The following is a 24,082-nucleotide window of genomic DNA, read 5'->3' as shown; positions in this document are numbered from 1 at the left end:
CTCACACGGTCCTCCAGAGCATCCTGGTTGAGATTGAAGTCCGCGAAGACACGGCGAGTGTGGCCTTTGATCCTCAAAATGGGGTGGGGAAGGGAGAAGGACATGCGATCTGTTGGCACACAGCGGCTGTACATGTTTCTATCAACGGCCATTTCCTAAACCAAGCACATGATCGAGGGCGGTTCAGTCGTCCCACTCTTCGTTCAACTCATCAATGAGTCTGTTCTCGGCGTCGCTGCTGTCGCCACGCGCTCTGCCGCGAGTGCCCATACCTCCAATTCCTCCGTTGACGCGACTGTAACCACGTCTTGAGGGTAGGAATCTCGCACACGAGGATGTCAGAATGACGAAGATGTCCTGAGAGAAAATGTGTGAGCCTGATACCTGGATGGGGAATTGTCTTGCCAACTTACTCTAAAGAACCCTAGAATGTTAGCCCAAAGATGATAGTTTGGGACCTGCGACCAGCCTCTCTGTTGCAACACTACACGGTTGTACACGCAGCCTCCCACAAGGTACACCAGCATTGCTATTATGACAATCACGCCGAATACGCCTCCAGGGTTKAGTGTACCCYTTGTGGTATTGAGTGTGGCACATGCGGCTGCGCTCCTCCCTTCGAAAAMGTAGGAACACTCATCCGGACTGCCCACAAAGCTGAGAGTGAGTTTGGGCGCGAGCGGGTCCTTATCGCAGAGCATACTAATGACAGTGCTCTTCCTCCGAACCCCGGACGAAGGCTTGTTTTTTCCCTTCTTATCATCGTCGTCGTCGTCGTCGTCGTCGTCATCATCATCGTTGCCCTTGCCCTTGCCTTTGCCCTTCTTCTTGTCGTCGTCGTCGTCTATAATCTCCCGAGCCATCAAGTCCTCTACACTGTGCGCAAGTTTCCTGGATACATCCTCGCAAGGCGATCCATCGGTATAGTTCAATACCAGCTTCCTACCACGCATCACAAGCTCCGAATTCTGCTGCCTGCACACCTGTCATCAACACCACATCCAACTCGACCAAATACCACAACACTACTCACCCAATCGAATATGTCTTTCCATTCTGCTTGTAGTAGGCACTGACATTCCTCCAGAGATCTTTGTCGACTCCAACCACATCCTCCACCGGCTCTATCGTCGGTCCGCAGAAGTTGACTGTGAAGTTGTACCCCAAATCATAGCCCGTAGCATTCCAACTGTGTTCGCGGGGATGTTTCGCTTTGCTAGTCTTTGGGTCCAGGACTTGCAGCGAGCTCAAGTCAAAAAAGCTTCCTGAAGTTGGAGAGGTGATGCCGCATGCTGGATCTGGTCCGGACGTGTCTTTCTTGGAGGATGCGGCGGAAGCGAAAGCGGGTGAGGCGAGGAGGTAGATGCCGAGGGAGTAGTATAGGAGATTCATGCTGCTGTCGGCTGGGAATGATGCTGTTGTAAAGGCGGACGTATTATTGTCATTGCTGGAATACGTATTGCCAAAAGTCTCCAAGTGACTGACTGCAGGTACCGGACGTCGCGGTTGCGCTTGCCGCCGCCCTCCCGTCTCCCGTCGCGCGCGGCTGGAAGATGCCGAGCGTGGGTGCCGATTATTCTATGTAATTGGAGTTTTCTAATTGCTTCAATGTGAAACTTGACCACAACGGGTCGCGACACCGAGAGTCGCTCTTTGCGACACAGCACAGCTGATCAGTCCATGTCGAGCTGCTGAGGTACGCCTCAACTTCGTCAGGACGTGCCAAGGGCAAGGGGACAAGCTCTTTTGTGCTACGATCAACTCCATGGTGCAAAGCGATACATCTACTGGCAACAATGGCGATCTCAGGGGAAGTACGATCCAAAGCTACTCGTACGCTACGACGTACGGGTTTTCCATAAAGAGAGGGTAACAGCAGTGAGCACATGAGGTGCTTCCACTGCCTTGTTTACCTATGTAGTACAGAACGCTTGGCCCGCAGGTCTCGCCTATTTCCAGGTTATCCAATGCTTCATGAATCATGCTACATCCAGATTAACTTTACACAAGGTTTCGAGTCTCCAATGCTGTAGGGTCCTAACATTTGATAACAAACGGCACGTTTTCAACTCTCGCCACGATATCTTGGGGAACTTCTCCTTTGCGTGTTGGTCCGGGTGAAATACATCCTCCATCATGTATACCTCGCACCTCCTCTTCGCGGCAGGCGCAGCGATCATCATACTATGTGTCTATGGAGCTCTCACAGGGTCAAGCAACACTATCCCCAGCTGCCATGGGTGGGAAGGCAGCATCGCCAAGTCTTATCAATGACCAGGGCGACGATCGCCAGCATTACCCGCAGCGGTGATTGGCTTGCGGAAGGATACCACAAGGTGTGCACATACCTTACCATCGCTTTTCCTCTCCAGACAAAATACTAACTCTACCAAACAGTTCGGTCAGAATGGTCGGTCATATATCATTCCTGATGCGTCTGGTCGAAACGAGATTGTCATTCCCTCAGAGAAGTTGCGATGGCTCACAAATCAGCCGGACGACGTGTCTTCCGTCAGAGCAGCTCACTACGACATGCTCCAAGCGGATTACAACTTTACCGACCCTTATCTCATTCAGAGCGTGTTCCATGAACGTGTCATCCACAAGAACCTTGCGAGGAAAGTTGACCATATCATTCCAGATATCTACGATGAAATTGCTGCGAGCGTCGACGACAACTTTGGGCTCAATACGGACAAATGGACCGAGCTTCCTGTATGGGACATCGCCATTAACATGTTCGCCAGGATTAGCAACCGTTTGTTTGTAGGACTGCCTCTCTGCCGTGACAAGGATTTCTTGAAGCAAAGCACGGCCTTCGCCATGGACGTTGTCACTGCCGTCGCTCTGCTACCATTTTTCCCAAGTTGGAGTCTGCCGGTCGTTGCTAGACTCATGACAATTCCAAATCACTTCCACTACTGGCGAACCAGTAAACACACAATGCCCATAATACTACAGCGCCTCAAAGATATCACCTCAAACGATCCAAAATTGGACATTCCTGAAGATTACATTACGTGGCACATCAGGACCGCTCTTGCTGAAAGCAAGCAGAAAGAGCTCGAGCCGGAAATGATTGCAAAGGTATGTGAGCGGACTGCGTTGGTATTTCCAATGCTAACATCAGATGCAGTTTATCATGCCCATCGAGTTTGCAGCTTTACACACAACTGCGCTGACCTCGACAATGCTTTTGTTTGATCTGTTCAGCTCCGACCCTGTGATGGGCTTCGTGGAAGGAATTCGCGAAGAGGCCGAGCGTCTGTTCGAGGAGTGTAATGGGAAGTGGAACAAGCCCACCCTGGCAAAGATGTTTCGTGCCGATTCTGCTATCAAGTAAGTTGCGAAGAATAACATATGAGTTTGACTGACCCCGCGCCAGAGAAAGCATGCGGCTGTCTGTTTTCACCTCTAGAGGAACGACACGCAAGATCGTCGCCAAAAATGGTTTGCACAACGACGAGGAAGGCTGGACGGCCCCCTTTGGCTCATTCATATCTGTGGACTTGGTGAACCGCCATCACGACCCTTCCATATTCGAAATCCCTGATGTCTATGATGCATTCCGTTACTCCAGACCACGGGAGCAGTTCGAAGCCGAGCATCCCGACAAGAAAGATTCCGACGAGTTTCTGAAGATGCGGAACCTGAGTTTGACCTCGACTGGGGAAGACTTTCTCTCCTTTGGTCATGGACGCCACGCATGTCCTGGGCGCTTTCTTGTGCAGCATGAGTTAAAGATGATGCTTGCGTACATCACGATGAACTACGAGATTCCGTTATTGGCGAAGCGACCGGCAAACCAATGGCTCGCAACAAGCATCATTCCACCTACCAAAGCTACGCTCAAGGTGCGAAGGAGAGCGGTCTGAAGGCTTTGCTGGACTGTCGGAAGGGTATGGGATATTCGAGTTGGTTGTGGTCAGGATGTTTTGCAGAGTGAGAACTCGCATACATACGGAGGTTTCCTTGCTTGGACCAACAACGTCACGAGCATACATTGGTCGTCTTATTAGAAGCTAGGCTCACAGAACAAACGCTCTTTCAGAAATATCCACACAACTCACCATTTATCAGTAAGGAATGCTTGGTATAGCATACTACGTACCTTCTCGCACACCCCGCTCGATGAGGGTAAGTGGAAGAGTGCAAGCGAAACCTTCGCTCACTAGCCAATTGCTATGATAAACAACGACTCCGCCCACTGCACGTGTCGCTTCCTTCGCAGGCAGACGAATTACACCACTACTTTAGATATATTAATCACGCGATGATGGCATAACAATTCCATGCCTGAGTTTTAACAACAAGCGATAAAACGCCCTCTACCGCCGGAACACAATCAGCCTTCCCCACACTCAACCAAGCATCGAACCTCCTTTCCAACTCAGCATTCACCCGGACTTTGTCCGTCCTCCCCAAAAATGGGGTGCTGCTGTAGTGCTCTCCTGGGTAATCGCCCACGGCAACGCGACGCCGAACGGGGCTGGCACGAAAATGACGAAACTGGCGCGAGAGAGATGTCGATGGAATCAGACAACGCCGCTATGGAATCGAAAATGGAACTCGAAGGCGTCGCTTCGAGTACTTTGCCCGCCGAGCTCGAAAGTCCTGTGGAAACCTCGCAACCCCCGCAACATCAGAGATCGGAAGGCGATGAACCTCCTCCGTATTCTCCGGGGGTGACGACTACACAGCAGCAGGTGGTTATGAATCGTGAGGCTAGAATTTCGCATGAGTCGAGGAGGAGTATACAGCCAGGACGCGCTTCGGAAGATTCTGGGTTTGAGAAGAGGGAGAGGGGGTCTATATCTGAGGATCCTGGGTTTGATAATCGGAAGTATAGAGGTGTTGTTTTGTGAGGGAAGAGGAGGTGAATGAAATACCCATGAGAATGGATACGTGATGCTCGAGTGATCAGAGCTCGACGGTGTACAGCATCTCCGTCATCAAGGGCATAAGAGATATTAATGCGGACGAGCTGGCGTCCAAAGCGAGATTATAATCCTGTAATGTATTTCCTTTATGAACTTTCACGAACTCATGCCATAATTACTATTACATGTCGCCTCAACTCCTCGCCATTACCATCCTTAAACAAACAACCCATATCCCCTAGTGCAACGTGTCCTCGACAATATCAAGAGCAACATCAACCGGAAGATCGGGGTTGTAGCACGCTGGTCCGAGTCCACCACCGGGAGGAATGTGCACGTCCGCGCAGTTGATGAGACCAGAGGGGTTGTTTTCTCGGTGGATCGAGTAGGATGAAGGTCTGGGTACGCAAGCGGGTCCAGGTCCATAGCCGGGATTTACCTGCACTTGATCGCAGTAGGGGAGGGACGATGGTCGTTGTTGACAAGCAGGTCCAGGTCCAAAGCCGATGTCGACGTGTACTTGATCGCAGTAGGGAAGAGATCGCTGTGAGGATGAATGTTAGGGATTTCAAGTTCTGATCAACTGGGAGATGGGATACTGACTTCTTGGACTGGCATGGCGGCGGCAACTGCCAGGATCATGCTGATGATGGTGAGCTGCATGATTGTTGGAGTAGGTGTTGAAGGTTTTGTGGTGAGAGAGTGTATTGCGTTGAAAGGTTGATTTGTGATGGATATGTTCTGGACGATGGACCTACAACATTATATATGATCACTTCGATGAAGCAGTCGTTCCTGTCATTTGGATCATGCTGCTGGAAATAGCTCCCTGACACTCCGTATATTGCTTGACGGGGACAAGCAGGAGCTTCGATACTCCTTCACGGAGCTTCTCCTGCCTCAGCATAATCTAGGGCATCCCGGTGACGGCCCAAAGTCGTAGATCAGCGTTAGACATTGAAGTTGCTGCTTCTATAATTTCTCACAAGATCGACCGAATATAGGAAGTCCGAGTCATGTATCGTTTCAACCAAATGTGCGCAATCACCAAGACCTTCAGACCACGTTTTGTAGTGTGTTGACATGCTGTGTCCCGCGTGGGGCTCAAGGATATCCCTGGGTCGGTCGCGACCTGCATCGCACAAGAAGCTGAGCAATCGTCGAATGATACAAGGCATCACTCCGTTCATCAACAGATCGAATGGGGTCACATTTAGRCTCGTTCCGCAGKCTATGCTAGAACACACAAATGCAATCAAATCGGTGCAAGTCAGCTTCAAGTCCATCATGTTGGCTCCGACCAATCAACCACTTCAGTGACGGGAGCACCACCATCTTTTGCGAAAGTGACCTTCAATCTTAACCGTAGCTTCGCTGGGGGAGCCTGAGATGTGTTAGCTGTTTGAAGGGCGGTGGTGATGAAATATCAGACTCACTCCCTGTACACTGGTGACCCGCATCTGCTGTGTAGCTTCCTGGCCACCGGATAGCTCGGAAGAGCTGATTGCTTGCAGCTGGAGTTTTTGTGTTTTTGGCACTGCAGCTTGAAGGTTGACGGCGCTTAGGGTCTCAAAACTACTCGTGTTTCGAAATTTTGCGGTGACTTGCAAGGCCTGGGCACTGCGCTGAACTGTAAATGCAAGGAAAAGGTCGTTCTTGTCGTATGCCGTGTGCGCTTGCTGCTGTGGTGCAGCGGGTTGAGATCCTCCAAACCCGCCGAGCATGTCAACGGATGATGAGGGTTGCTGTGTTCCGGAAGATTGTGCAGCTGAGGGCTGTGAGCCAAAGAGGTCCATTATTGAGTCCATATTGCCCTGTGGTTTTGACTGGCCATTGACAGGAGAAGATGTCTGTTCTCCAGAGCCACCACCGAGAATATCGGCGAGGAGATCAGCATTGTTGCTCTGACCACCATTGATCGCGCCTCCCAATCCTGCGGGCATGTCTGAGTCTCCACCCATAAGATCGAGAAGCATGTCTTGCTCGGTGATCTGGCTAGGCTTCTTCTTGGGTGCAACTTTGCTATGCCGCTTCTTCGTCGCTTCGCCAAGTACTCTCTGTTCCTCGCGAATCTCAGGCGCTGGCATACGCTCGAGAACACCACGACGAATCGCATCATGGCCGAAGAGGTTTCCATACTCGACTGACCTTTGCTGAACTTCCACATCAAGATCTGCCTGGCGACTCAGAAGCAGTCGTCGTAATCGGTCTACCTGGGCTSGATCCTGCATGCGGGTCGTAAGTTTCATGGCCGCAGTGATGATGTATTGCGTGACGCTTTGTCCGGCGTAGCTGGAGTTCAGGATTGCAGAGAACAAATCGACAATCTCGTTTTCTTTCACTTCTTTCACGAGCTCCTCCTCCTCGTACGTGCCACCGCGCAACAAGGCATCGCCATACTCTCCAATGACCCAGGCTCCGGCGAGGTTGAGTCCCTCCTGGCTAATGTCGTCCTTGAGCGCAGCATACAATTTTTGAGCACTGTATGTCTGTAGATCTGGCGTGGTCGCAATAAGCCGGACGAAAGATGACAAGATCTGTTCCTTGACGTAGTTTCCTGCCAGCTTCAACACACGGAGCATGGTATCTACGTGCCAACGCTTGTTGGGTGCGAATCGATCTGCCGCAATGCCAATCTGAGAGGTCATCACGGGCTTGAACTCGTTGTCTGCCACTTCTAGGAACGCCAGAAGCTCCCTAATCAAAACTCGAATGTTGGACTCGTTTATGAGGGTGAAGCTGAGGTCAAGTGCACGTCTCCTAATGCTGATGTCGGGATCTCTCAGGCAGTCCAGAATGGTGTTCCGATGTCGCTGTACTGCATTCGGTTCGATGGCAACCACTTTGATTAGAGTATTGAGCGCCACATATCGGATGTTGTTGTCCTTGTTTGCCAGGAATTTTCCAAGAATGTTGACTCCTAGCACACGCAGTCCTGAGTCGGCTTCGATATCCAGAATTGTCAGAACTGCTTCGTAAAGGATGGAGTTGCCAACATTCTTGGAAGACTCCGTGTTAGTAGCAACCTGCGCCAGGATATCATTTATCTGCTCGCTCGTCTGTGGATCGCCACGTCCTAGTACTCGCAGCAAACGCAAAATCTTGACTTGCAAGAAGGGATCCGTAATGCCCGTGACGTCGTGCTCCGGCGCATATCCAGATTGCGAGAGGGCCTTGAGAACCTTAACAAGACTGCCAGTCAATGGCCTGAACATGTCCACAACACCCTGTTCACCTCCCTCCTCCTCGTCCGCCTCGCACATGCTGATGACCAGAGTTAGGCCACTCAACAGTACACCGTGGTTTCGATCGTTCAACAGCAGCTTCGCCTTGTCCACAAAATGCTCTTGCAAGTCTGGGACCTTGCGGCATATCCGCATGGCACAGAGCGCTGCCTTCCTCCGAATATAAGGGTTGGAAGAGGATAGGATCGTCTCGATTTCGGGGAACAGGTCGCGGGACATTTCAACAGACGCAATGTTTCCAAGTGTGCATAGCGCTAGGCCAACGATGTACTGGTTGCTGTGGTTCAGGTCGCTGCGAGGAGTTAGCAAGGGGAGACGTATGTGTTTCTTGAGGATCGCACTTCTTCAACGAGTTGGTCACCAGCGTCAGGACCTCCTGATTCTCGTCCAGGAGCAGCATGGTTCCCAGATACCCCAAGCGCTTGTCCGCAAAGCGCGGCGAGGCAAGCAGCTTGAGGCATTCAATCTGTCCGAAATGCGTCCGCTCTCCCAACGTGAATAGGTAGAGGAGTTTGGCGACATTGTTCCGTCTGCGACAAGTATGAGCACAATGTGTTTCCAATCCTCCATAATCCCCTTCTCCATGTGCCTACCGCAAGTCCGAATTGTGGCTCTCCTCCCGAAAGCTGGCTCTTATAGCAGCGCTCTCCTTCTGCACCACGGCCCGCTCATCGGCAATGGTTTTGGCGGCGCGCACATTGCGGATGAACTGCTTCACTGGAAATCCCATCAGCCTTTCGACGATCCTCGCGTTTCCCTCATCATGTGCGTACGGGAGCTCATTGCAATGGTCGCGGGGACCCCAGACTGAGGTTATGTGGGAGTATTCCTTCAAACCCGTGCAATTCCCATTTCCAAATCGCGTGTTCGTGAGATATTGTAGCTGCTACCGTGGTCTCGTGCTGTTGTAAGGGAACGTGAGCCGATTCCTTGGGAAGCCCGTGTTACTGTTGTTGCTCTTGCTAGGTAGACAAGAATAGAGAGAGTCCTTGGCGGCGAAAGTCGTAGGGCAGCGGGCTGTTTCCGACCTGACTCCTTTGCCCCTCGAAGACGGCATCCACCAAACTTCTCATAACACGGACATCTACAACGCAACCAGAACTAGCAGGATTCTGGATGGACGTCATCTGTTGCTCCTTTCTCCACCACAACTACATCTTGACGTGATGTCCGAGGAGCAAGCCTTGGCTTGACCGCCGGCATACCTTCGCATATAGGAGTCTCCCCGGATATCGACAAGCCGCCGGACAGCCCTTGATGCTCGAGTGAACAAAAAGGTAGCCATGTACGGGGATATTGTCCGCGCCTATATCCCACCAAATCTTTGGAGCCGTCAGGATGTTGCCTGCAGATGTTGGAGTGCACATGGTCAGGACTGCCATGCTTCACCATCTAATCTCCACGCAAGTAAATACGGCATCACACAATACGCCTATCTGGTCTGGTAAGTGTGTTGTAGCACACAAGGACTGCTACGGGGCCGCGCCTGATGTCGACGATGATGAACCCTCGAGAGCGAAGACACATGCACTGTCATTCGACTGGAGTAGATGAGAAGGGAAAGCATACAAAAAGGCGAGATGCTCTATCCTATCAACCATCAAACCATGCGGTGGTTTGAGAAACGCCCTGGCAACGCTGTTGCCAGCCATGGATTGGAGGCGTCTCGAGGAGCAGTCGACACATTGCCTCCCGATAACATGTTTTCCAGTAGGTCGGCACTCGCAACAGCTCTAGACCATATGAAGATGAAACCATTCCAACGTCTATGTCGATTGGACCGGTAAATGTGGAGGCAGTTTTACGTTACCGCAAGCTCCGACTTTCGGCCATAGTGTGCACATTCTCCAGGTAGACGCGCCGCAGATAAGTAGGACTCTATGACTGGGTGACGCATGGGTGCAATGTGAGGAGATGGCGCGGCGATGAATATCAAGAGAATACAGTAGTCGATCCTTGGCGGCGAAGATCGCGGCTTCCTCTCGTCTTCTAGATACCTTCCCGAAGCTCGCATTGTGCAAGCACCAGCATTAATGCGACTAGAACCAAAGCAGCAGGAGGCAGGTTAATAAGCACCTAGTTCACGGCGGTGTCGGCGACGACCACATGTAGAAAGCCTAGTCGCGTTACAAGCTCAAGTAATGCCGTGAAGACTACTTACCCTACTTTACCTCTTACTCGGTACATGTGGGGTGGCAACTCATGTCACTGCCAAACAAGTCTTACTTTCCACGCGCTTTGTCGTTCCCTATCCCGACATTGCTTACGCCGTCTCTAGCAAAGCCAGACCATTGCAGATCCACGCGAGATGGAATCCGACGTTCAAGGAGGAACGATGACACCACCACTTCTCGGACTACCGAGCGAGCTGGTGCAACACATTCTGGCCTACTTACCGCCCACCGATCTTGCAAGAGTTGCACAAGTCTGCCGGCGACTGCAGGTCGAAAGCTACACAGAAACCATCTGGAGCAGTGAGATCAACTCTCACTTCTCATCTCCCATCACGAAGCCAGCAACAATAAACTCCTTCCGCGAGCTTTACATTACTCATCATCCGCACTGGTTCCTGGTCAWGAAGCGGATATGGATTGGAGACTCGGTACCAAACGGCAAACTCACAATAGCGAGATATGATGAATCAACAGGCTCCATCGACGCCTACACCGTCCTTGCCGTGAAGCGAACCAACAGATGGACAGAAATCGACATCGATCAGAATCCGGTCATTGTACATACTTTCGATCCGGAAATCTCGTTGGATCTTCATCGGCCTGTTCTAAAGCTCAAGATCGATAATCTCAAGGCAGACCCGCCGAACGAACACCTGCTCAATCATAACAGGACTCCCGAGTCAAGCTTCGGCCACGAGATTCTGATGGAGACGGCTACAGAGTCGGGGTTGTACAGCTCATTCATGCTATGTTGCCATCTCCCAGAAGTAGCAATCACTGAAGGCACCCAAGTCTGGCCACCACAACGGATACCCGCCGAATGCCGCACACGAAACGCAAGTCACGATAGGTTCAACTCGTCAGGCCACAGACCAAAGAGGTTGAGTCAAGTTAGCCAAAACAACTTCCGGCTGCGAAAATGGGTCGAATATCGCAGACCAAGTCCTGAAGTGCTGCGGTCTTCTCAGAMAACCAGTAGTGACTCACGCAGTGATGCAACCGGATCCACACAGCCGTTYCTAATACCACAACCAAATCTGAACAGCACCAGAGTGACGATCCGTATGCCCGAGGATATCACAACTTTTGGAACATTACCGGAATGGTGTTACACACCCACACCACAAAAACCCTGGCAGGGCATCTGGTGCGGTGATTACAGCGGACACGGCTGCGAATTCATCCTCATTACCCAACCGGACAAGGAGGCTGCCAGACCTCTTCCTCGAGGCATGGCCTGGTTACAGCGGTGGTTCAATGCTGGCAGAGGGGGGCCCAGCGCAATCACTTGCGCTTTCGCAGCTGCGATGGAGGAGATTGGCATCGAGCCTTTTGGTGAGGTGCCCTCACAGAGTGGCTCCGCTTCCGAAGATGGTCTCAAAGCGGACGAAGAGCAAAAGGCTCAGATTGAGCCCTCTGGACGTCTCGAAGCGATCAAACTCACCGGAGATCTCTATATCCCACGCGCTGAATACACATTCATAGCTCCCGAAGTAGGAGATACAGGTACTATTCGAGTGGAGGGTGAAGGGCCATTCAAAGGGGCGAGAGTCGTACGAAGTGCGGGACATATCGCAGACAGAGGCTTTCGAGATGGTGAGGTTCACAGTGGTTCATCCCCATATGTTCATTCTTACTAACTTTCATAACACAGATCGATACATGCCTACGCAGCTGATCTTGCTCTCCCACGACCGCATAGCTCATTACTGGGAGGAATTCTCGTCCATTTCTTATCTTCATCGAGTAGATCTGAACGAGCTGATGCGCTATGGTCGAGAATGAATCATGTGTCAATAAGAGACACAATATGGACTGGCAGGGGGTGTGATTGTGCGATCTACGCATCAGCGCAGTCCTTTCTTCATCATTGGAGCCTACTCTTCAATATGTACATGGCTCGAGCAGAAGTTGACTCCTCATTATATATAAACGCCATCTGGTATCTCATTCCAAATCGGRAAAAACATCGCTACCGCCGACCATTTCCCACTCCCATCAATAGCCCATATAAACCAACCATGCCACAACGTCCAGCGTATGTCAAAGTGCCTAAATGCGGATGCATATTATATTGCGATCATATGCATAGCGATTCTCATGCACATGTCTCGTGTCTATTCCTCACGACGCAGCTTCGGTAGAACTGGTAGATTGTTCACTAGAGGAAGCAACACTGGCTTGTTCCTCCAGCTTCCGCTTCATCTCCTCGTGTTCAGTCTTGAGTTGCAGCAGAGCTGCATTTTCACTCTGTAACTTCCTGATATACTCGTTGGCGGACTCTACAGTTGCAGCTTTGCTGCTATTACTTTTGAGTTGCGCGTCTTCTTTGGATTCTTTGGTCTCGGTCTCGGGAGCTTCGGGAGTTGCATCGCTATTGGTAGTCTCTTTTGCGCCCTTCACAACGGCTGGCTTGGGGAGCAGTGATTGCATCTCCTTTAGTGCTTCATTAATGCGGTTGCGGCGGCCTTGCTCTGCGACCTTGTGGGAAGTCCTTTTTGAGGTCAAGCCGGTAGAAAGTGAGTCTGGGTAGTTCACTCCGGGTAAGTGGTTGCCTTCGAGTAGATTCTGGTAGTTGGACTTCGATGCCAGAAGCAACGCATGTGTCGGGGAGTGCAGAGCAGCTATGTTGGTGGTCAGCAATGCACAATAGCAACTATCGGAGGTGACTTACCTCCTTCAGGTAGAAGCGGCTTTATGCTCGGTGAGATGCGTGGCCTCAGCGAAGGCGAAACCAGAGTTGATCCATTACCACTCACGCTAATACTTGATCGCTTCCTACTACCTCTGCCACCTTTGCTGTCGTTCCTGCCGCCTTTCAGCAGCGCACCTGGAGTCGATGCCATCATGGGAGATCCCATCACTGACGGACTGGGCGGCAGCACAGAAAGCGGTGTGCCAGCCGTTCCGAGTTTCGGCGTCTTACGAGCAGGCAGGCGAAGGTTATCGTTTTCAGCCGAACTTACGGTCGACATTTGAGTGTTGAGCTGAGCGAAGCCTGTCTGGCGACCTGGTTCATCAGCAGCTGCTGCAGGGAGCTCAAGCTCAGCAAATTCCATGTCATCGTCGTGTGCGTGCGATTCCTTTTGGTTTGGCTGTGCAGTTGGAGTGGATGACTGCCCACCGCGCCTTGAGAGCAGTGATTTGGGTGTTGCGGCCGGGCCGTTTGACGAGTTAGATCGTGAATGTTGCTGAGCTGCCAATGCTGGTGATTGGGTCAGACCTGATCCCGGTCGTGGAGGGGGTCCCATTAAAGCTTCGCTCAATGGCTCTGGGCTGATGCTACCATTCTCCGAACTTTCATTCCGCCGCACCTGCAGACTACCAGACGATGGCTGCACACTTCCAGAGCGTTGCGACTCGAGGATGCCATCTACCTCTCGAGGTGGAACGAGTGWGGAAAGCATTGTAGTAGACTTTCGTTTCGCAGCCTTCTGGATGGGACTCTGTTTGACTCTTGCCAATGGGCCAGCACTTCGAGGAGTGGCGGTCTTCTTCCTGGATGATTTCCTCGACTGGGCAGGCTCGGACAGCGATATTTCATCACCTAGCATGTCCACATCTATATTGGGAGCCAACGGTGATGTTGCGTTAGAACTTGGCGCTGTGCTTGGATTTGTGTAGAAGCCTTGATGGTAGTGGGACATCCGCTGTTGAGTCTGTGCGTGTAGCATGGGGGATGTGAGCGGCGAGAAGTAAGCACCAGGGATGGTGAACTCGGGCTGAACACTATATTGAGGTGTACCTGCAGGCGATACCATAGGGGTGAAGGCTGATGCATCCTCTTTACTCAGCTGATATCTCTGCTCCAATATGGCACGCTGTTGAGGATCCATAGGTTGTTGCATAAAGCGTCCAGCTTCGCCATGCATTTCGAAACTGTTCGGTGTCGGCGGTACATGCTGCGTTGAGGGATATCCCTGCATCGCTTGAAATTGGAACTGCTGATTTGGATGGAAATGCTGCTGCATGGTCGGCTGATACATTGGCTCCGTGGGAAACGCACCGCTGTATCGCTGCTGCTGCTGCTGCTGCTGCTGCTGCTGCTGCTGATGTTGTTGTTGCTGTTGACGTTGTTGTTGTTGTGCGAGATCAACATTTCGGGAGATCCCAAAATGATCCTGTGTCCCAAAGTCCTGCGCAGAGGTTCCAGATATGGCCTGAGCCTCGTTTATCTCGTTGAATGGGGTAGTTGGATGGGTCCCATTCTGCTGCATGTGCTGGTCGTAGTTGATCGCATCCACCGAGGAGATGTTGTTGAGATCGATATCTCCAAATTCAAACAGGTTGCCCAAGTCGTCGAGATCCGTGTCCATGTGCGCCATCGAGTCCAGCGTCTCACCCGACCTTCCCCAAGACTGCTCGGCTGTGGTGTCCATGACCGCACAAGCAAAGCAACGCCGTGTCGGCGGCTCTTGCTTGATGGTCCACTCTGGTAAATCTTGCGATATATTCGTTGGTCGGTCGCACTGGGCTGAATTGTCGAGTGGATCGAGTCGCGGGGGCGGCGGGCTGAACGCTTGCACGACCACTTCTGGCCTATCTTCTCGACGATATTTCCAGAGATTTTGTCGGATCGCGGGCGCAAGTTGTGACCGCTCACTCGCCGTCAGAGGCGGTGCTAGAAATGGAAAATGCGTGCCTTGGGTGGAATGTCGTCGTCGAAATAATCATGCATGAGGTTGAGAAACAGACCATATCCGARAGCCTCTTCTCAGGCTCACAAGCCTTCGTTTGCAAAGTGAGCACATGCAGTACCGACCGCGCCCGTGCCGAGAGCGTGGGTCCGCTATCGCGAAGGGCAGAACCGGGAGCGGGATCGCTTCGACTCTGCATCTCGGCTGCTCACAAATTTCACTTTCACCTCTAACCTATTCCAAGTTCCAACACACAACCGCGGTTATAACAACAAAGCTCTGCCTCTCGTTCAAGTCTCGCTGTGTTGGCGATACAAAGCTCCTGATCCGCGTTCGCTTCAAGGCATCGAAAGGCGATGGATGATYAGCGAGGTATATCGTCGTGGGATCGGTACATCTGGCTGTTCCTCAGAGCTATTCTGTAATAGCTATTTTGCCGTCCAGCATTGACCAGCCCCGCGGTGAGGAAAACATGGAACCTTACCCAACCTTTAGAACATCCCGTCCAATTGATTGGCCGGTACATCAAGTCTCGCCATTCCACCGCTTCAAAATTCGCTCCAAGTGGCTTCACGGAGCAGCCAAACAGAGCCGCTTAGCATTACTCATGATCGTTCCACACGCGCAAGCTCGATCCCACTCCGCTGTGGGGGAAAATTTGTTAAACCCAAAGCCAGCTCGCGTGGAGAAGGGCCCTGGTGACACACATCCGTGCTTGACGTCTGAAGAGCGTGATGCGATGGGATTTTTGTTGTCGCTTCGAATTGGACGAGACCACACACTGTACATCGGCACTGGGTCATGGTAAAGCGCGATTTTGTCACCCGTGAAAGCCCGCGACAACCATGCTCGTGCATGCATTGCATTGGGCTTCTGCTCGCGTAAAGCTGCGCCGTGTAGTCATTCTCGGCGCAGAGTTCAACTGTGGCGCCCACTTGCGGCGTAGTCTTTGCTGTGAGTGGACTGGCGTAGCGCGATGGATGCGTGGGATGTTTAGCGCTAGCCCATTGTCTTGTCTTGCAGCTACCATTCAAAGGAAAGCGTCTTGTGTATGTGCTTGTTCTGCGGGCCTGTAGACAAGGAATGGTGAAGAAATGCTGCTGCGTGCCGACCACCGCACTTACACGTATTCAGGTCTTGCCGTGGTGATGTTTTGGTTGACTGTGATTTGTGAATTCAGGAGAACTTGGTCCTCCCCATGTTGGTACACCGTACATCAATCTACACACTCCACCGTATGGAGGCTTTTCCGCGAGAAATAAACAACTCTGCCATTGCCGCAAACCCTGCCATTCCGACTGATCCTCAAGTTCCGCGACGAAAACGCGACCACTTCCAATAAACCCATCCCGCTTAAACGCCGATGCTGTGAATTCGTACCCTAAGAGATTGAGTGGGCCGTGAGTCGATGCTACATGACCGCGCAGCAGCCGTTCGATTGCTGCGGTGCATATGGATCTTCGCGTTTGTCGATTGTGCCCCAGCGACTAGGTACCATGAAGTCCTGCGAGATTTGAATCAGATTAGCTGGCGTGAGCGCCAATGGTGTAGCATTCCAACTACCTTTGGCTCCTTGTCTGTGAATGCGATCAAGCTGTGATAACGWGTCAGCTGTGCGTGTCGTCGCGTCAGAATACGAGGGTATGAACGCACTCCATCGCCGCCTCTGACACGGGTATCCGTCTGCGGTTGAGGTCCTCCTGCAGTCTCTGATTGAGCTCCGTAAGCCGTCTAAGCTTCAGTTCGGCCATTGATTGCTTTTTGGATTTGCCGTTGTCGTTTGTGCGGATMTCGTACGGCGTGGACATGGCGGCCCTGACCGGTGGTGATATAGAAATGCGCGGGGAGTGATGCTGAGCGGACACGGATGCAGCGGCCCCAGGGCGGTCGCTCGGAATGCGCGAAAGGTACCAGGCGGAAGCTTCAGGCGGCGATGCGCTGGCAGCTGGTTGTTCTCGTGGTCGTGCGACGGTCAAGGTAATGGGGTTCCGAGCCGAATTGCGTGGGTCTGGAGGCGGATGGGTTCGGTCGGAGACGGTGTCGTGCGCTTTGCGGCGATCGGAGGAGACGTGAAAAGAGCGTCGCGCCTCACGGGGAAGGTGGCAGTGGCAGTGGCAGCTTCTGTAACGGTGACAATGGCGTGTGAGTAGGAAGCATCGGTGGTGTCAACCTGGAGCACGGAAGGAACGACCTACTGAGAGGCACGGGCCGCCAATGATTACCGCAATTGAAATCTTGAAATTAACCGCAATACCGATGGTTCTTCGGGCATGCCTTGCATCAATTATTATTACATTGAACGCGTGGTCTACATCTGCTGTGTCACGCATCGTGCTGCTCTCCACACGGACGGAACATCTCTGGGTCCCTGGCCGTTGCTGATTCGCACCTCTATTACAGAGAAACTCTGCATGTTTGCGTTTGGACGCGTTCGGACTTACGATGAGGGGCGGTCATCTTCACCAACAGACAACAGCGTCTCTTTGCATCGGAGTATTTCCATACCCCCAGAGTCCTCTCGAGCATCATGGCGCTCGCGCATCGGCAGCGAAACAATGGTCCCGAAAATATAGCGAAAGCAGTCTTTGGTCGATCAAGAACACGAACAAAGACACGCTGTACTTATCGACACCGCACTTGGTGCTTGAGATTGTTGGGATAAGTGATAAACGAGAACAATTCATTCCGAAGCTATCTTGGGTACATGCAGCTTCTGTGCCGTAGCAAATTAGTCRTTGGCAAAACACAATACCTTAGGTGACACGCCTGATCCGCGAACGAAGGTGCCATTGASAATCGAAGCCCTCATGTTCTTCCCGCAACGCCGTTCGATCCGATGCCTTCTGCGTAGATGCAGTGTTCCTCAAGTTCACCACTGGACTTTCCATTTCCTCTCGTTCGCGAGAAATTTTGAATGACTGCAACTTACGAGATCCAGTGTTGCATGTCCGTGGATAAGTACATCAAGACTATATTCAGGATCAGAATCGTCTTGTTTCTCGGCGAGAGTGAGTGTTGGTAGCTGGCGACCTTCCTTGGCAATCTTCATCATCACGGATGAATCTAAGAAAAGACAACTCATGTAAGTTGTGCTTCGACGTGGACAAAATGGGTGCACATGATTGAGATCAGATGTTAGCAGCAAATCGTGTGATGAAAGATGGTCAAAGACGTGTATCCGTCCAACACAAGCAGAGCAAATATCGTTAACAGAACACACCACGAAGAATGGTGAGCGAGCGCTCTGAGACGATCACAGCTGCTGCCAAACCAATGACTACCACCGGTGCTTCCTTGTAAGAGCCGCATAGAGGCCTTCCAGTCGACCAAGGAGTATAACTTGCCGCGACTTGCACAGTGCCTTCCAGTGATCTCGTCTCCCAGAGTAGATGCGACTTCATGATTTCGTATGTATCATTCTTACGCACGAAGTAGGCCGGCTTGAGTGAGAATAAGATGACTCGAAGGATGTTTGATCCAACTCGGTTTTCTTGGCAAGGTCTGTATATCGCTACCTTTTTCACGATAACACCATTCTTTTGCGTGATGATGCAATGTAGAGGCCGGTGTTCCTTTCCTGCGGCCACATTACGCTTGTCTGTCCCAGTAGTAGCCGCGCAGTACAATTCAAGAGGGCAGTATCAATGAAAGAGCTTCGAAACAGCCACGAAAGTCTGAGAGGACATTTTCACCATGTCCTTACCCGAGCCTTGGCAAACCCTAAGAAGTGGGATTTTGACGATGACAGTGCAAAGCTTTTGGCGATGTGCAGGCCACCGCACTTCCCAAACGTCTGCGCAAATCAGGCCCCGGAAGCCAAGAAAACCAGACAACGTCCATATCTCGCGCCCACACCCACACCCACCCTGAACACGCGCAACTACTGCTTCACACACTCACATACGGTGCCCTGCACCCAACACCGGCAAGATGCCACCTCCGCCACACACCCGCCCTGAGAATGTCCTCAAACGCGCGCAGGAACTCATCGCGGTGGACCAGAAGCAGGCCGCTCTGTCCATCATGCATGAGCATGTCACCTCGAAGCGCACGCGTAATAGCACTACCACCGCTCTCGAGCCCGTGATGCTCCTCTTCGTCGAGCTCTGTGTCGAGCTGCGGAAGGGCAAGTCCGCTAAGGATGGTCTATACAACTACAAAAACACCAGCCAAAACACCAACGTCGCTACCATCGAGCTTGTYTTCAGTCACTTTATTCAGCTCGCAGAGCAGCGGGTCAAGGATGCACAGGCCAAGGCGGATGAAGTCTCGGCTGAAGGCGCAGATCCGGACGATGCCTCACTCGCCAACGTCACAGATTTGGAGGCCATGGAGACGCCAGAGTCCATCCTCCTCTCGACTGTATCGGGCGAGCAATCCAAAGACCGCACAGATCGTGCTATCGTCACACCATGGCTCAAGTTTCTGTGGGAGACTTACCGCACCGTGTTGGATATTTTTAAGAACAACGCCCGTTTKGAGGTCATGTACCAGACCACTGCGCACCAGGCCTTTCAGTTCTGTCAAAAGTACACCCGCAAGACCGAGTTCCGTCGTCTATGCGAGCTGCTTCGCAACCATTTGCAGAACGCTGCAAAATATTCGCAGCAGGTGCATGCCATCAATCTGAGCGATCCAGACACACTTCAGCGTCACCTCGACACACGCTTCATGCAACTCAACGTTGCTGTCGAGCTGGAGCTATGGCAGGAGGCTTTCAAGAGTGTTGAAGACATCCACACTCTTCTCAACCTCTCCCGCCGGGCACCAAAGAACTCTATGATGGCCAACTACTACGAGAAGCTCACTCGCATTTWTCTCGTCAGCGAGAACTACCTCTTTCACGCTGCTGCATGGAGCCGATACTACAGTCTGCTCACCGTGTCCGCTCGCCAGGTCGCTGCCGGCGCAACCAAAAAGGACAACCCAACCAACATCTCCGATGCCGATCTTTCCAAGGCAGCCTCGTTTGTGTTGCTCTCTGCTCTCTCCATCCCCGTCATCAGCACATCGCGTTCTCGTGGCGCGCTGATCGATGTAGACGCAGCACGAAACACTAAGAATGCACGACTCACCAACCTGCTGGGTATGAGCTCGGCGCCATCCCGCTCCATCCTCTTCAAGGATGCGCTCAACAAGGACATCCTACAGCGTGCCCGTCCGGAAATTCGCAACCTCTACAACATTCTCGAGACCGACTTCCACCCGCTGTCAATCTGCCAAAAGGTGTCTCCTATTTTGTCGCAGATCGGTGCTGACGAGGAGATGAGGAAATACGTCCTGCCTCTCCAGCAGGTGCTGCTCACGCGCCTCTTCCAGCAAATGTCTCAAGTATACACTGACGTCAAGATGGACGATGTTCTTGCCCTAGCTCAATTCCCCGAGCCATTCCAGGTCTCCCGCGCCACGGTCGAGAAATTCATCATGAACGGATGCAAGAAGGGCGATCTTTCCATTCGCATTGATCACTCCACTGGCTTCCTGACCTTTGACTCGGATGTCTTCTCCTCTGCAAAGGCCATGCACCCAGGTTCCGGGGCCGGCTCAGCCGAGTCGGATGCCAGCTCGGTTCAGCGCCTCCAGAGCACGCCTGCCGAGATCGTTCGATCTGTTCTGCCTCGGATTGCAAAGTGCTTCTACAAGGTGGCCCAAGTCGTTGACCCATCTTTCAACGAGGCCCGACAAAAGGCCAAGCAAGCTGCACTGCAGCGTGGCGAGGCCGGTGCTGCTGCTGAGCATACCGAGCTCATCGCTCGCCGCGAGACCATCCAAAAGAAGAAGGAGTCTGCTGCCAATGCCCTTCTCGCGAAGCAGCGTGAAGAAGAACAGAAGAAGAGGGCCCGTCAGCAAGAGCTGCAGGCAGCCGAGACTGAGCGCTTGGCCCAGGAGACCCGCGATCGCGAAGAGCGCCGTATCCAGGCTGAGCGCAAGAAGGTTCAGCGGGAGGAAGCTGCTAAGCAGCTCGAAGAGCTCAAGAAGGGCGTCAAGGGTGTTGACATTTCCGGCTTGGACATTGACGACCTCGACACTGGTCGCATTCGCATGCTCAAGCTTCAGGCCCTGGAGCGTGAGAAGAATGAGATTGGCGAAAAGCTCCGCGTCGCTGGCAAGAGAATCGACCATTTGGAGCGCGCCTACCGCAAGGAGGAGATCAAGCATCTTCCTGCTGATTACGCTGCTCAGCGTGAGTTGGATCTCAAGGCGTACGAGGAGAGTAAGGCGGAAACACTCAACACTGCCGAGCTGAAGCACAAGGAAGAAGTGGCCCTGAAACACCGTCTCAGCCGACTCGYATCTCCATACGAGAAGTTCAAGCGCGACATCACCGAACAACGCCACGCCGATTTCGAGAAGCGTCGCAAGGCTGCTGAACGTGAGCTCAACGCACAAATGGACAAGCGCCGCCGCGAGGTACGCGAGAGGAAAGCGGCCGAGAAGCGTCGTCTGGAGGAAGAGGAGCGCATGCAGCGTGAGGAGGAAGAGCGGATGCGGATTGAGGAGGAAGAGGCTGCACGTGTCGCAGAGGAGAAGGCAGTCAAGGATGCTGCTGCCAAGGCTGAGCGACRGCAGCGCGCAGCGGAGCGTGAGGAGGCTGCTAGGAGACAAATGGAACGTGAAGAGGAAGCAGAGCGAAGACGCTTGGAGAGGAAGCAAGGCGCATCTGCGGCCCCACCACGGTCATTTGAGAGGCCCATCGAGCGTCAACCCGAAGCCGCGGCTGCTCCCAGCGAGCGTCCTCGTCTCAACCTTGCCGGTGCTGGGGGCAAGCCAACGTGGCGCGAGCGCGAAGCTGCCAAAGCTCGCGGTGAAACGCTTCCTGGCGACGCAGCAGCAMCTGCTGCCCCAGCTGCCCCTGTTGCCCCTGTTGCCGCGCCTGAAGAGCCCAAGCGAGGAGGGTATGTTCCACCGGCGTTGCGTAAGGCTGCGGCGGAAGGCTCGACTCCACCGCCGCCAGCTGGCGGTGCCTATCGTCCTCCAGGTGCAAGCGGTGCGGGTGGTGCGAGCGGCGGTGCCTACCGTCCACCTGGTCGTAGGTAGATGGTCAGAATGGTACAAGTGCGGGTGGTGCGAACGGCGGTGTCTACCGTGCGCCTGATCGTTTATGGATGGTCAATCAACATGGTACATTCACTTGCCAGACCTCAAAATAGCGCAGCTTTAGTTCACTGCAATCAGAAATTCGTAAAACAAAATGGCAGTCATACATTCCGCCCATCCCTACTCCCGCGACTTCAAATGCTCGAGCGTATGAGAACAGACCGATAGCAGACCTGATTAATCAAGATCGCTCGGAGCATGTTGAGCTTGATCATCTCAACATAGAACCAGTCATGAAGCCCAACAGAACCTGTCTATCGACAGAGTCCGCTGTCAGGATAGATTGTTATGAGAGGAAACTCATCTATCCCCAGTTTGAGCTTCATATGAGATCTCAGCTATGCGCTAAATGAGCACTCGGGTTTGGCGGATTGTGTTCTTGACGACAAAGCATTGCCTTGTGAGATGTGTGTTGCGTTGAAGGGCACGCAGATCACAGAGGCTTTGCGGGACAATTTGAAGACTAGGTGGGGAGAAAGATTTATGGGATGAGTAGGACGTGAGGTGGAGTATCTCATTGAAAGGAGGAGAACGCGAGCTCGAGCTAGAGATTGAATACATTGTTTGGCRCTTACGAATGTATAGACTTTAACAAGTGCCACTCCTGGATGTCAGAGCTCTGCGCCGTGGCGATTAAGCGACTGTACGCATAGAAGGCATCTGGTCCAATATCGGACGAGCCACATAGGAGAGAGAGGCGAAGCTCGAGACCGCTGAGCTGACCATGGCAATAGGACTTTCAGTGCGGCATCGTTCTGCCAGACCCACAATATCCCATGCCTCACGCCTCTGAGTATGGCGGCTCGTAAAATCCATTTAACGCGCCCAGCAGGCAAGGTGGTACTTCCTTCATCGATCAGAGCGCTGTCGAGCGATGAGAGAAATCCGCGGAGCGTTTGTGTCCCAAGTGATGCGGCGTGGAGGCGTATCGGATGTCTGCTGGATGACCAGCCGCGCATGGCAGAACGAACTTGTGCGGAAGTTTCTCAGATCTCCCAACAAGACAAACATTCTGCATCCAATCAGCTGATTGCTAGGCATGGAACTGACGAACCACATACCTGTGAATGCCATCTTTGAGGCTGTGAATTTTGCGCACTATCCCTTTAACCTTCTCGGGATCAACTGCAGACCCACATGTGTCACAATCTAGCAACATTTTCGGTAACAAGATGCCATAACGGTAAGTGTTCAACTCAATCTCTGCAGATATCCTTGCTGAATGAGCTGGTCCACATCACCCTGGCGTACATAGAACTGGCTGTTCTTGGTCAGAGTGAGGGATCCGTACTCGGTCTGGATCTCTCCGGCATCCCTTAGCACTCTCACGTCAATAAAGATGTCCCTTGGTGGTTGCAAGTCCCCAGATAGGTCGATGTCGGTCCAATGGCCCTTGTAGGCAGCGAGAAGATTGCTGTATTGGTGGACATATTGCTCCTCCTCGGCGCTCAGACTGCTGGTTGGACCACTCTGACCTCCGGCTGCATTTGTGCTGGCAGATGCCTGCTGAACCTCAGCAATATCTCTACCCTGCCAGCACATGGCTTCGAGCTTGTCGGTGCGAGTCTTGTGGTAGGCCATGAGACATCTCTTGTTCCTGCGCATGGAAAGATGATGCACGAGAAGGGTACATGCCAATGCGGGATCTTCTGCTGGGTTGAAGGAGGATGACTTGATCTGGGTGCCGTCGCTGGACTGTGTGCTGCTCTGATATGGCGCTAGGAAAGCCTGCGCGTCGCGGTCCAAATCGCGAACTTCCTTCGTCACCAAACGGACAGTGTTGGTGGCATATGGCGGCAGGTGCTGGAGATTGTGCATTCGCTTCGCATCTTCCGCCAACTTGTTCCCGTGCTCGCCGTACATCTCGAAGGATCGTTGGAGTGGGAGGTAGAGACTTGGACGTGGACTTGGACTTGAACGCGTCCAGTGTCTCCATGGCTCGATTCGCTCGAATCTCGGCAACGCGGGCCGAAGCCGCCGCCGCTTGCTCTGGCTTCACTTCAACAGCAACATTTCCATCACCGTTTCTCCCTCGCGTCAACATCGAC

At 52.6% G+C, this 24,082-nt stretch overlaps 9 protein-coding genes; 3 read left to right on the top strand and 6 right to left on the bottom strand.

Annotated features, from left to right (window-relative positions):
- Positions 1–183: 183 nt before the first annotated feature.
- On the bottom strand, positions 184–1,392 carry RCC_10505 (related to MRL1 Mannose 6-phosphate Receptor Like; the record flags this gene model as incomplete). XM_023775733.1 has 3 exons in its annotated part: positions 184–357; positions 414–975; positions 1,034–1,392. 3 exons carry the CDS (start codon positions 1,390–1,392, stop codon positions 184–186), a joined length of 1,095 nt encoding a protein of 364 aa, XP_023631501.1.
- Positions 1,393–2,270: 878 nt separating this feature from the next.
- RCC_10504 (related to cytochrome P450) lies at positions 2,271–3,875 on the top strand (the record flags this gene model as incomplete). XM_023775732.1 has 4 exons in its annotated part: positions 2,271–2,336; positions 2,398–3,087; positions 3,137–3,339; positions 3,386–3,875. The coding sequence occupies 4 exons, from the start codon at positions 2,271–2,273 to the stop codon at positions 3,873–3,875; spliced, it is 1,449 nt and encodes a 482-aa protein (XP_023631500.1).
- Positions 3,876–5,118: 1,243 nt separating this feature from the next.
- On the bottom strand, positions 5,119–5,543 carry RCC_10503 (uncharacterized protein; the record flags this gene model as incomplete). XM_023775731.1 has 2 exons in its annotated part: positions 5,119–5,424; positions 5,484–5,543. 2 exons carry the CDS (start codon positions 5,541–5,543, stop codon positions 5,119–5,121), a joined length of 366 nt encoding a protein of 121 aa, XP_023631499.1.
- Positions 5,544–6,165: 622 nt separating this feature from the next.
- RCC_10502 (probable gamma-adaptin precursor) lies at positions 6,166–8,908 on the bottom strand (the record flags this gene model as incomplete). XM_023775730.1 has 5 exons in its annotated part: positions 6,166–6,264; positions 6,317–8,417; positions 8,467–8,655; positions 8,719–8,842; positions 8,899–8,908. 5 exons carry the CDS (start codon positions 8,906–8,908, stop codon positions 6,166–6,168), a joined length of 2,523 nt encoding a protein of 840 aa, XP_023631498.1.
- Positions 8,909–10,460: 1,552 nt separating this feature from the next.
- On the top strand, positions 10,461–12,084 carry RCC_10501 (uncharacterized protein; the record flags this gene model as incomplete). XM_023775729.1 has 2 exons in its annotated part: positions 10,461–11,895; positions 11,954–12,084. 2 exons carry the CDS (start codon positions 10,461–10,463, stop codon positions 12,082–12,084), a joined length of 1,566 nt encoding a protein of 521 aa, XP_023631497.1.
- A 339-nt stretch (positions 12,085–12,423) lies between these two features.
- RCC_10500 (uncharacterized protein) lies at positions 12,424–14,678 on the bottom strand (the record flags this gene model as incomplete). XM_023775728.1 has 2 exons in its annotated part: positions 12,424–12,923; positions 12,974–14,678. The coding sequence occupies 2 exons, from the start codon at positions 14,676–14,678 to the stop codon at positions 12,424–12,426; spliced, it is 2,205 nt and encodes a 734-aa protein (XP_023631496.1).
- A 1,669-nt stretch (positions 14,679–16,347) lies between these two features.
- Positions 16,348–16,744, bottom strand: RCC_10499 (probable G-protein complex gamma subunit GpgA; the record flags this gene model as incomplete). XM_023775727.1 has 3 exons in its annotated part: positions 16,348–16,440; positions 16,500–16,530; positions 16,590–16,744. 3 exons carry the CDS (start codon positions 16,742–16,744, stop codon positions 16,348–16,350), a joined length of 279 nt encoding a protein of 92 aa, XP_023631495.1.
- A 2,122-nt stretch (positions 16,745–18,866) lies between these two features.
- On the top strand, positions 18,867–21,974 carry RCC_10498 (probable Eukaryotic translation initiation factor 3 subunit A; the record flags this gene model as incomplete). Its single annotated transcript, XM_023775726.1, has 1 exon — positions 18,867–21,974. The coding sequence occupies one exon, from the start codon at positions 18,867–18,869 to the stop codon at positions 21,972–21,974; it is 3,108 nt and encodes a 1,035-aa protein (XP_023631494.1).
- Positions 21,975–23,225: 1,251 nt separating this feature from the next.
- RCC_10497 (probable DNA replication complex GINS protein PSF1) lies at positions 23,226–23,897 on the bottom strand (the record flags this gene model as incomplete). Its single annotated transcript, XM_023775725.1, has 1 exon — positions 23,226–23,897. The coding sequence occupies one exon, from the start codon at positions 23,895–23,897 to the stop codon at positions 23,226–23,228; it is 672 nt and encodes a 223-aa protein (XP_023631493.1).
- Positions 23,898–24,082: the final 185 nt, after the last annotated feature.

The sequence above is a fragment of the Ramularia collo-cygni genome (assembly GCF_900074925.1).
Source record: "Ramularia collo-cygni strain URUG2 genome assembly, contig: RCC_scaffold22, whole genome shotgun sequence".
Taxonomy (NCBI): Eukaryota; Fungi; Ascomycota; class Dothideomycetes; order Mycosphaerellales; family Mycosphaerellaceae; genus Ramularia; species Ramularia collo-cygni.
The sequence above is the reverse complement of the archived record's forward strand: the minus strand, read 5'-3'. Positions and strand labels throughout refer to the sequence as shown.